This window comes from Danio rerio, chromosome 15 (assembly GCF_049306965.1).
Source record: "Danio rerio strain Tuebingen ecotype United States chromosome 15, GRCz12tu, whole genome shotgun sequence".
Taxonomy (NCBI): Eukaryota; Metazoa; Chordata; class Actinopteri; order Cypriniformes; family Danionidae; genus Danio; species Danio rerio.
In genome coordinates this window covers 41,887,138-41,899,425 of record NC_133190.1, presented here as the reverse complement: position 1 = coordinate 41,899,425, position 12,288 = coordinate 41,887,138, and the positions used below count along the sequence as shown (strand labels likewise).

The window sequence follows — 12,288 nt, the reverse complement described above, 5'->3', positions numbered from 1 at the left end:
TAGAGAGATGTTAAATGAAGCGAGGCAGAAAAAAGCACATTTGATGAGTTTGACTTTGATTCCTCTTGTAAACAGGCTCATGCAAACTCTCCGCCCGCCTCGCAGGATCATCTATAAGCGCAGTGATGATGATGTTGACTGTGGTAAACGCAGTCTCTGTCCTTGCATTCATCTTCTCCCTCCGCCAGATGATTAGATTGAGAAATATAGTTTTTAGCGGGCATATTTCTGCCCCGTGAATCAACGGGAGCAGGGCCACGGGTCTCATCCCAGCCCCGAATCCCTCTTTTCCTGAGACAGCAGCAGGCCTTGAGACCAAAGAGATTTGATTTGGCTCCATTTTTTTCCCCCTGCCACACTCTTAGACAGGCAAGCAACGGTGAAATACAGGCTCACAGTGCGTCTGTGAGGATCGTCGTAAACAAGCCGAGTGAGCAATATTAATCCCAATCCTACTTCATAAATCAGACGGGCTTTACAGGCCCACACGCCCTCCAATACTGAGAGAGAGAGAGACTGGAGTAAAAGCCTGCACATTAAATTACGCTTACGGCACGCTGAAACATGAATTTGCTTTGCCGATTTACATTGGCTGGAAGCATTATGAAGCACGCTGGAACTATAATATGCACACAAACATGGTTATATAAACATATAGATGCTAAAAAAAGGAAGATGTCTTAGGGTAGAATAATATAAGAACACTGATAGAAAAGGAAAGGTTTGGCTTGTTTATAAAGCATCAAGGTTATTGTTTAATACAACAAAAATCATATTTGTTGAAATGTCTTACATATCATTTAATAATAATAATAATAATAATAATAATAATAATAATAATAATAATAATAATAATAATAATAATAACAACAATAATAATAATTACATCATTAAGTTCATTACAACAATAAATAATTAAAACAACAATAACAATATAATTTTATTATTAACAATAATAATAATATTTTATTATTATTGTTAATATAATTTACATTATAAAAGTTAATTACAAAATTATAACAACAAAAATAATAATTACATTATTATTTACATTATAAAAGTTAATTACAAAAATCTATAATAATAATAATAATAATAATAATAATAATAATAATAGGAAGAACAAGAATATTACAACAACAACAAAAATAATAATGATTAATAATAATAATAATAATAATAATAATATCAATAATAATAATGATAATAATATCAATAATAATAATAACAATAAAAATAAAAATAATAAAAAATATAATAATAATAACAACAACAACAATAACAATAATAATAATAATAATAATAATAAACATGATTATTATTATTATTATTGTTATTATTATTATTATTAATAATAATATTACTAATATTATTCAGACTTTACCAGATCATAATAATGTTCACAAACAAATCTTTACAATAAAATAACAGCAAATAAAAAAAAACATTATTATAATTATAATAATTGCAATTATAAATAACAATAAAAAATAATTATCCCAAACATACAAAAATAAAGAACAAAGAGCAGAATGGTAGAAAATAAGTCTGCATGTATAAGAGAAAACAAGTGTCTAAGAAAAGCCCAAACTGCTATTATCAGTTTCCATCAGTTCAGGGCCTGACCAATATGCCGCCTATTCATCTTCCATGAATCATTTATTCTGTGATCGATTAAGCGTAATTGCTCAGTACGAGCGATTTGGCAGCAGCCAATGAGGAGCTGCAGAAACAGACGCGGCGGCTTCATTTGCTTTCATCTAATTAATGCGATAAACAAAGACTGTAACAAATGAACATGTTCTCCTGTTCGCCATCATCTCTCCAGAAATGCAGAATCCATCCATAAACACTGACACAAAACCTACTTCAGTGTAGAGAAGATTTTGGTAAAACTACAAAAAGCCTGTATATACTTTATATTACAGCTATGGATAACGATAGGTCAATACTTTAAAAAAACGAAAAGTAACTGGTAAAATGTGAACTTCCTGTATTGAAAAACAAATATATAAATAAATAAATAAATAACTAAATAAATAAATAAATAAATAAATAAATAAATATGCTACATAGTGCAAGAAGTATTGTAATATCCGTAGTTTTTATTATTTTTATTACTTTGCTTATTTTATTATTTTTTTATTACTATTTTATTTTTTATTATGTTTTTATTATTATGTTGTTTCTATTACTTTTAATTAATATGGCATATACACTTCAGTTTAAAAATACATTTATTCAATAAACAATGTGCAAATTAAAACGTGTTATTTGCAAATATATATTTACCAGTATTTAAATATCAAAAAAAAAAAAAAATGAATACATAAATATGCCATATAATGCAAGAAGTACTGTAATATATTCTATTGTTTTTAGTATATGGGATATACACTTAAATATTAAACATTCATTTGTTCAATAAACAACGTGTAAATTAAATTGTGTGTTATTTGCAAATATAGTTTACCAGTATTTGAAAAAAAAAAATGTTACATAATGTATGAAGTACTGTAATATTTTGAACATTGTTTATTAATCAATAAAATGAAATAAGTATAAAGATTAACTTGTTTAATAAAAACAAAATATACGAATTAAAAATGTGTGCCACTTGCAAATGTATTTTACCAGTATTTAAAAAAAAAAAAAGTAAAAAAAAAAAATTAATAGAAAAATAAATGTATATTCCACAACGTACTGTTATTTTTTTTTCTGTTGTTTTTAGTATAGGGCATAATAGGGATAAAATATGGCATATATCCTTCAGTATATAAATGAATTTGTCCTTTAAACTATGTGCAAATTAAAAATGTGTGTTATTTGCAAATATATTTGACCAGTATTTAAATAAAAATAAAATTAAATAAAATTAAATTAATTTAGGGGTATACATTTCAGGATAAGGATTAATTATAAAGATTAAAATGTGTGCTACTTGAAAATGTAAAAAAAATTATAAATTAAATAAAAATTAAATACATAAAACTAATAAATGTATAATGCACAACATACTGTAATTTTTTGTATTAAGGGTATGAACACTTTAGTATAAAAATAATTTGTTCAATAAACAATTATAAAATTAAAATGTGTGTTATCTGCAAATATATTTAGTATTTAAATAAATAAATAAATAAATAAATAAATATATATATATATATATATATATATATATATATATATATATATATATATATATATATATATATATATATATATATATATATATATATATATATATATATATATATATATATATATTTATTTTAAGCATTTATAAGCAATTTATATGTAAAGAATACAGAGTATTACCTTATTACTGGTAGGGGACAGATTCAAATAAATGAGAAATAAATCGAAAAATAAGGCTCTGTGAATAGCAATATAATGCATTAAATTCACCAACATAATAGTGTTACTACGAGGAATGTCTGTTTTAATTCACATCTACAGAGCTAAGTGCTTATCTGTGATCTCTAGGGTGCCATGTAGCTAAAGACAAGGTATCACTATTAAAAAAAAAAAGACACAAGTGGACGTCCTCTTTGATTAGACAGGAGACCCATGGGATCTCGGGTAAAATCTTCAAATCAATCAGCAGAACTTCATTTCCTGTGGGAGAGTCATGTGACACACGCTGAGGCTTTAATTCCAGACACCGAAACACCTTCACTCTGCAGATCCAGCAGATGAGACAATGAGGAGACATGTGGATGTCAGGAATTAAATGAAAATTCAGTCCGATCTCACTAGAAATCTTATTATTTGACACAATGCATGAAAAGTGGCTAGTTTGTACAAATGCGAAAAATATTTGTACGAATACAAACAACACAATTTAATTTGAATGAAAATGTATGTTTTTTTTTAAAAAAAAGGCGTGCCCACAGAAACCCCACCCCTCAACCCAATTGTAATTGCGTGATAAGCATATTGTATTAAAGTGTAAATATGAGATCATACAAATTTATATGATTTAAGATTTTTGCAAACCGAATCCGAAATTTTCGCATGTTAAAAATAAATTCAACTTCATGTAATGTCAATCGTATTGACACACTGCCTCCAAAACGTTCATCGTCATAAAAAATTTTTTATCGGGTTAAAATTTTAGCATTTTTGCATCCTTACAGGCATTTGGAGAGATGTTTTGACTATTTAGCACTACCGTACAAGTGAAAGGCACAATCTAAAACGGCTGTTGTGTGAAAAGTGGGTATTTTGTACAATACATACAACTTAATTTGAAGTAAAATGTACGTAAAAAAAAAAAAAAGATGCGTGTCCACTCGCACCCCACTCCTCAACTAGATTGTCATTGGGGGATTGGCAAGTTGTACCAAAATGTAAAAAACAAGATCATACAAATTTATAGGAATTAAGGTAAATAAATAAATAAATAAATATATATATATATATATATATATATATATATATATATATATATATATATATATATATATATATATATATATATATATATATATTAAGCATTTATAAGCAATTTATATGTAAAGAATACAGAGTATTACCTTATTACTGGTAGGGGACAGATTCAAATAAATGAGAAATAAATCGAAAAATAAGGCTCTGTGAATAGCAATATAATGCATTAAATTCACCAACATATTAGTGTTACTACGAGGAATGTCTGTTTTAATTCACATCTACAAAGCTAAGTGCTTATCTGTGATCTCTAGGGTGCCATGTAGCTAAAGACAAGGTATCACTATTAAGGTTAATTAAGGTTACGGCACACTGAATCCAAAATTTTTCATCTGTAATTTTCGCATGCAAAAAAATTAATTCAACCTCTTGTTGTGCCATACAAATCAAAGGCAAAATCCAAAAACGCTTTTGTACAAAAGAGGCTATTTTGTACAAATACATTCAATTTCATTTTCATTCACGTTAAAAAATAAATTTGACCTCATGTTATGTCAATCTGATTGACACACTGACTCCAGATCTTTAGTCTGTCATTAAAACTTTTTTTGCATTTCTGCAAAGGCATGTTGAGAGGTGTTTTGACTATTCAGGCTATTTCCGGCTATTTGACTATTTACTGTAAAATAACAGATATTAAATTGAAATATGAAATTTCCTTAAAATATTAATTTTTTTTGGTAAATTTCTGTTATTCAACCTCTGTTATTGTACAGTAAAATGCTGTAATTAAACGGCTGTTATTTTACTTTTTTTTTGCCGGAAATAAGCCATAAAATTACAGATTTTTTTTACAGTGTACAATTTAGTTTGAATAAAAACTTATTACATTTTTTTTTTAAAAGAGGCATGCCCACAAAAACCCCACTCCTCAACCAAATTGTCATTGGGTGATTAGTGAGTCATACTAAAATGTAAAAATAAGGTAGTAAATCCGAAATTTTTGTCTGTAATTTTCGCACGTTAAAAAATTTATTCAATCTCACGTTTTGTCAATCGTATTAACACACTGCCTCCAAAACTTTAGTCCATCATTAAAAAAGTAGAATTGAGTAAAATGTACGTAATTAAGATGTAAATGTGAAAATGTAGTACAGTACAGTATAGTATATCTTTACTGTAAAATATACAGTAATTTTCATAATGCAACTTTAACATACATTAACATACTGCATAACTGTCCTACAGTAAAATTCAGTTCATATTACAGTTAAATACTGTGTCATTTACAAAAATCATTAATTAAATACACTACATATCAGATATTTAAGCATAACATTAGCATTTTAGACAAACATTTAACCGAATTCGAGCGTTTTGATATTTAAAAAAATGTAAATGCTATTTTGATGGATTACTATATGTAGTCGAATGTATGGTTTCCCATGAGCACCCAGTTTTATCAGCAGATGCACCCACAGCGATGATACGCGTATACATCAAGCTCGCTCTGATATCGCATGTGACTGATGGATGAAAATATGCGATCTGCCTGTTTGTGTACCCTGCATTCTGTCAAACACACACCACGCACACACATACTGTACGTGTGCACACAAATCTACGCACATCTCCCTTCACGGACGGCTAGCTGCTCATAAATCTCACCCCCCAAAAAGAATTAGCAGGAACAATTTAAGCAGAGAAGGGTTTTATTTTATCATTTGTCAGCCCCCCCTCCGTCCCCGCCGCCTTACGGACCCCCACAGTGATAAATTTGCCTGTCACCTCGGCTGGGCGGCTGGAATATGAGCACGTGTAATAATGTAAAAATAATTACCCCAGGGAAAGGCTAGCCTAACCCTTCCGGAATCTTCTGACGGGCTTCACGTTTTTTTTCGGGGGCAAAAAGGAGAGGAAGGGTTCATTTGAATGACACTAGTTACCTGCTGGACCTGGAGAATCAGGGGTGTTTTGTTGTCTGGGGGTCTTTTATCACACCTGACAGGACCGATCCGCTCAGAATATGGATGTTTTCTTTCTTTTTTCCCAGTGTTATGCCCCTTTTTTTTTACAGGATGTCAAATAAACCTCTGGTGTCCACAGAATGTGTCTGCAAAGTTTCAGCTCAAAATACCCAACAGACCATTTATTACAGGCTCTCAAATTTGCACCTGTTTCACTGTCTTGTCTTCTTGCTTCTAATCCAAATATCTACAAATACTTAAATAAAGAAAAGTTATGCAGTATGTTACTGTATTTTAAAGCTGCATTGTGAAAATGCATTATGCAGTATATTTTACAAGATATACAATACTGTAAATACAAAATAAAGCAAGGTAAATGGTACTGTAAATGTAAATAACAATTACATTTTCAAATTTAGATCTTCATTTTACTGTAGGACACTTATGCAGTATGTTACTGGATTTTAAAGCTGCATTTTGAAAATTACTGTTTGTTTATCTGTAAAGATATACAGTACAATACTGTAAATACAAATAAAGGTAGGTAAATGATGCTGCAAATGTAAATAACATTAACATTTTCAAATTTAGATCTTCATTTTACTGTAGGACAATTGTGTAATATGTTTCTGTATTTAAAAGCTGCATTGTGAAAATTACAGTATATTTTACAGTAAAGATATACAATACTGTAAATACAAGTAAAACAAGGTAAATGGTGCTGTAAATGTAAATAACATTTACCTTTCACAGTAAGATCTTCATTTTACTGTAGGACAGATGTGCAGTATGTTACTGTATTTTAAAGTTGCATTTTGAACATTACTGTGTGTTTTACAGTAAAGATATACAATACTGTAAATACAAATAAAGCAAGATAAATGGTGCAGAAAATGTAAATAACATTTACATTTTTAAATTTAGATCTTCATTTTACTGTAGGACACTTATGGAGTATGTTACTGGATTTTAAAGCTGCATTGTGAAAACTACTGTTTGTATAACTGTAAATATATACAATACAGTAAATACAAATAAAGGTAGGTAAATGATGCTGCAAATGTAAATAACATTAACATTTTCAAATTTAGATCTTCATTTTACTGTAGGACAATTGTGTAAAACGTTTCTGTATTTAAAAGCTGCATTGTGAAAATTACAGTATATTTTACAGTAAAGATATACAATACTGTAAATACAAGTAAAACAAGGTAAATGGTGCTGTAAATGTAAATAACATTTACCTTTCACAATAAGATCTTCATTTTACTGTAGGACAGATGTGCAGTATGTTACTGTATTTTAAAGTTGCATTTTGAACATTACTGTGTGTTTTACAGTAAAGATATACAATACTGTAAATACAAATAAAGCAAGATAAATGGTGCAGCAAATGTAAATAACCTTTACATTTTCACATTTAGATCTTAATTTTACTGTAGGACAGATGTGCAGTATGTTACTGCATTTTAAAGTTACACTGTGGAAAATACTGCATGTTTTACAGTAAAGATATACTGTACTGTAAATATATAAATAAACAACAAGGTAAATAGTGCATTCACATTTCGATCTTCATTTTACTGTAGGACAGTTATGCAGTATGTTTCTGTATTTTAAAGTTGCATTGTGAACATTACTGCATGTATTACAGTAAAGATATACAATACTGTAAATAAATAAACAGCAAGGTAAACAATGCTGTACACATAAATAACATTTACGTTTCCACATTTACATCTTAATTTTACTCTAGGACAGTTATGCAGTATGTTACTGTATTTTAAAGTTGCATTGTGAAAATTACTGTATATTATACAGTAAAGATATACAATACTGTAAATAAATATAAAGCAAGAAAAATGGTGCGGTAAGTTGCTATAATTAATTTACGGTAAGTTACTGGCGAACTGCTGCCAGTAAGTTACTGTAGACTGTTGACAGTATGGTTTATAAATAGCTTGTTGAATTTAAACAACAAGCTATTTAATCATTTGTAATAGTTTATAAATACATAATCTACATTTTCAATAGCCCTTTTACATAAAAGCAAAATGCATTTTAATGACTAATACCATACATATAATCTCATTTAAATGAAATATTTTTTGTAATAAATTAAAATGAATCAGCAATAAAGACAATGCTATGTATATGGTTATATGTTGTAAATGTATTACAGTATAAATATATTATTAGATATTATTTATATATATAAAATATCTAATAATATTTCACTTTTCAAGTCATAAGTTGTAATATATACTGTATTTAATTGCATATTAATGCAATAATTAGATAATGTTATATATAAATATGGACCTATATAATCTTGCCTTGATTACTGATGCAGATCCTCCTGGGATCACAGATTGTCTGTTTGACACCAGCAAAGTGCCCAATATCTTGAATATTTTTGGTTGAATTATTTCTTTATATCTGAACGAAGCCTGTTTTATTGGTTATGCAAAGAATTGTTCCGCATTGATGGACTCTGGCGTGACTTTTAGAAGGTTAATCAAGCTGCTGACCCATGAGAAACGGCTGTGTGTCACAAGAACTCTCACAGAAACCTATAGAAACAACCTTTCAATTCTCTCTTCCGAAGCGTCCCTTAAGATGAATTTCTAACAGTGCAGCGATGGCGCGAACCCTTAAAAGCGGAGTGCGGGCTGGAAGACGACTGCCTTGTAGAGGATAATGGTTTTGATGACCTTCCAGAGGATGATGGACAGAATATGAATGAGGTTTGGAATTGAGGGGCTGGTCTTTGAAGGTTAAAGGCAGGTGATTGGCACAAAGATAATAACCAGCGCTGTTTTGTGGCATGCTGAGGAATAACAAGGGGAAACGAGAGAGCAGATGACAGGAATCTTACCTCCCGTTGCTCATCAAGCCTCCATCAACACGCTGGAACGTCACTGGGGTCAGAAAAAGGGTAGAAAACAGAGAGAAAAAGACTGAGTCATCATTACATTCATTATAACAAGAAATCAATCACTTATTCTCGTCCTAATTCATGATTGTTTTGAAACATGAACATTTACACAGCTGGAAAGTTTGTACAAATGGCTCAGAACTTCTCAAACTGCAAAATAAATCAGCAATGAATGAATGAAATCATGGCAACTCCAATTTAGTCTATATTCCTTCACATTCTTGCCAAATGAAAGTGATTTTAAACAAATAGTGTTCAAAAAGAAACAATGAAGTAATGGATTATTGAGAAAAAGTAGTGTAAAATAATTCCATTTGACAAATGTTAATGGGATGCAAAACAACGTTGAACTCCATTCAAGTACAGATTGAAATGGCAAGAGTAAATAAATCAGAATTTACATTTTCGCTTTAAGATTACTTAACAAACATCATTTCAACTAGTCCAGGGTGACTCCTGGTCTGTTTAGACACCCTGCGGAGAATCCGAATTAGATCGGTGACATTTGCTCTCCACGGTTAACAATCCATCACCTCTTCTGACACACAAACAGTCCAGGCATTCAACTTGATGAACACTAACCAGCGTCCATCTCTCCTTTGAGCGCATAGTTTGTTGGGTTTATTTGCATTCACGGCTAATTCCAGAATCTGGCATTTCAGTAAATTGAGAACAAACACTAAAGGTATTTTCTCTCCCCAAGGGACTCGTTTTATGTGTGTGTGGGTCTGTTAAGTGCCTATCTACAATAGGACACATTGCTGACGCTTTGATGTGGCCCGTAGACTGGCGCTGGTCTCGGCTTTAGGCTGAGCTCCAGATAAGCACTCTCTCCAATATGAAAACTGATTACTCCTCTTTAATAAGCATTTACTGCGGCACGACAAAATCGCCCATATAAAAATTCCATCAAATCCTTCCTTCCCGCACAAGCGCAACTTGATTTAGCCTCACAGCGATGGCAGGTTTAAAGAGGGAAAGTGTGTGTTTGTGTTAACAGGTGTATTTGGATTATGCATTTTTAACACCCCGCAGCCTCGATCAAACACAAGTGCCTGCATATCTTTTCAGAACAAAAACACCCTCCCATCCTTTTGGCATTGACCGTCTTTCTTTGTTCTATAAACACTAAAATGTTCACAGGATTTGCAGTGAACCATGAAAATGAGTCGAAGACAGTTTGGCTCCAGAATAAAACAAAGATTCAAACCAAAGCTCATTGGTGCCTCTAAAAAAGGGGTGTCCAAGCTTGGAGGTCCAGTGTCCAGCATAGTTTAACTCCAACCTGCCTGGAAGTTTCTACTACACCTAGAAAGAGCTTGATTAGCTGGTTCAGGTGTGTTTAAATGGGGTTGGAACTAAAATATGTAGGACCCCAGCCCTCTAGGACAGAGTTTGGACTCTCCTGCTCTAAAACTTTGAACAAGTGTGATCTGTGTATGTAATAGAGGTCAGCTAGTAGGAGTTGTGTGAGTAAACATCCCTCCTCTGGCTTCACAACAACGGACAATAGAGAATGCAGTTTTTAGCCTCATTGTTAATTGATGCCTTATAGTATGTGTCTCTAACTGGAGTGGTTAAACTGGTGCCCTGATGAGAATGACGTTGAGGTGGGTAATAGAAGACAGGCAGTAGGAGGCTCTATTTAACAAACTTGTAAACATACCCGTCTTCCATGCTACATATGCCTGTTCAAATCTTGCTCAGAGTGATTTGAGTAAATATTGGTGCCATGATCCCAATACGAGAGAAATTGAGAGAAGGGGCCAGCTAGTAGGATTCTATGGTCTTTAGCATCTTTGCTAGCATCCCTGACTTTCTTGCTGAAGACTCCAATATGAATTCTTTTCAGAGCAGTGTGAGTCTAACGGGAGGATTTGTGTTGGTGCCGTGACCCGGATTGGAGAAAAGTCGATGAGAATTAGTTTAATGCATATCAGCTAGTATGAGTTGTGTGAGTAAACTCCATTCCCCTTGCTGCAAGACGCACAGTACTGACTGGACATAAGGAATGAGTCATTGAGAATCCTTGTTTGCACCGTAAATGCCAATCTGAATCCCTCCCAGAGTGTTGCAAGGAGAACTAGATGCATTGGATTGGTAGCTTGACCCAGATGGAAGTGAGGGTTGATGGGGGTAAGTGTAGGGTAGCTCTGTGAGCAAACCTCACTTTCATGGTCATAAACGGTGTACACTAGCAACTGAGGCTTGTAACGGTGGAGATTAGCATTCTTGGTAATACCTTCCCAATCCATGTATGCCAGCTCGAATGTTGATTAGTAGTACAAGAAGAATTGAAGGAGGTATACTGGAGTTGTGACCTGGATGGGAGTGAGGTTGAGTGGGGTTAGTGTTATAGAGGGCAGCATGTAAGATCTGTAAGAAAAAATCCTATCTCATTCCCTCAGTCACAAGATTATTAACAATCATTAACATCCTTGTTAGCACTATTCCATGCTAGATTTGCTTAAATCCTTCCCAGAGTGCTGCGAGAAGAACTGAAGGCATTGCATTGGTGACGTGACCCAGATGGGAGTGAGGGTAGATGGGGTAAGTGCAGGGGAGCTTTGTGAGCAAAACGTAATCCCCTGGTCATAAATGGGGTACACTAGCAACTGAGGTTTGTAACTGTTGTCATTACCTACAGTCACAAGAGGCACACTACTGACTGATGCTGGAGGCTACCATCATAAACATCCTTGTTAGCACTCTTCCAGGCTAGATTTGCCAATCTAAATCCCTCCCAGAGTGGTGCAAGAAGAACTGTAGGTATTGCATTGCTCCCTAGAAGCGAGTGAGGTTGAGGGTTGGTTTAGTTTAGGCGAGCTGTGTGAGCAAACATTACTTCCCTGCCTCCAAATGAGGTACAATAGCAACTGATGCTCGCAGCTGTGGTCATTAGCATCCTTCATAGCAACCTCCCATTTCAGGTATTCCAGTTCAAATGCTACTCAATAGCATGAGCAAAATTGAAGGGGATATACTGGTGTT

At 32.4% G+C, this 12,288-nt stretch overlaps 1 protein-coding gene across 11 annotated transcripts in view; it reads right to left on the bottom strand.

Annotated features, from left to right (window-relative positions):
• Positions 1–12,288, bottom strand: part of robo2 (roundabout, axon guidance receptor, homolog 2 (Drosophila)) — an 866,533-nt gene that overhangs the window by 47,909 nt on the left and 806,336 nt on the right. For all 11 annotated transcript variants that reach the window (XM_073923230.1, XM_073923224.1, XM_073923225.1 and 8 more), the window contains 1 exon segment: positions 9,238–9,280. In XM_073923230.1, the coding sequence (XP_073779331.1) occupies positions 9,238–9,280 (43 nt within the window).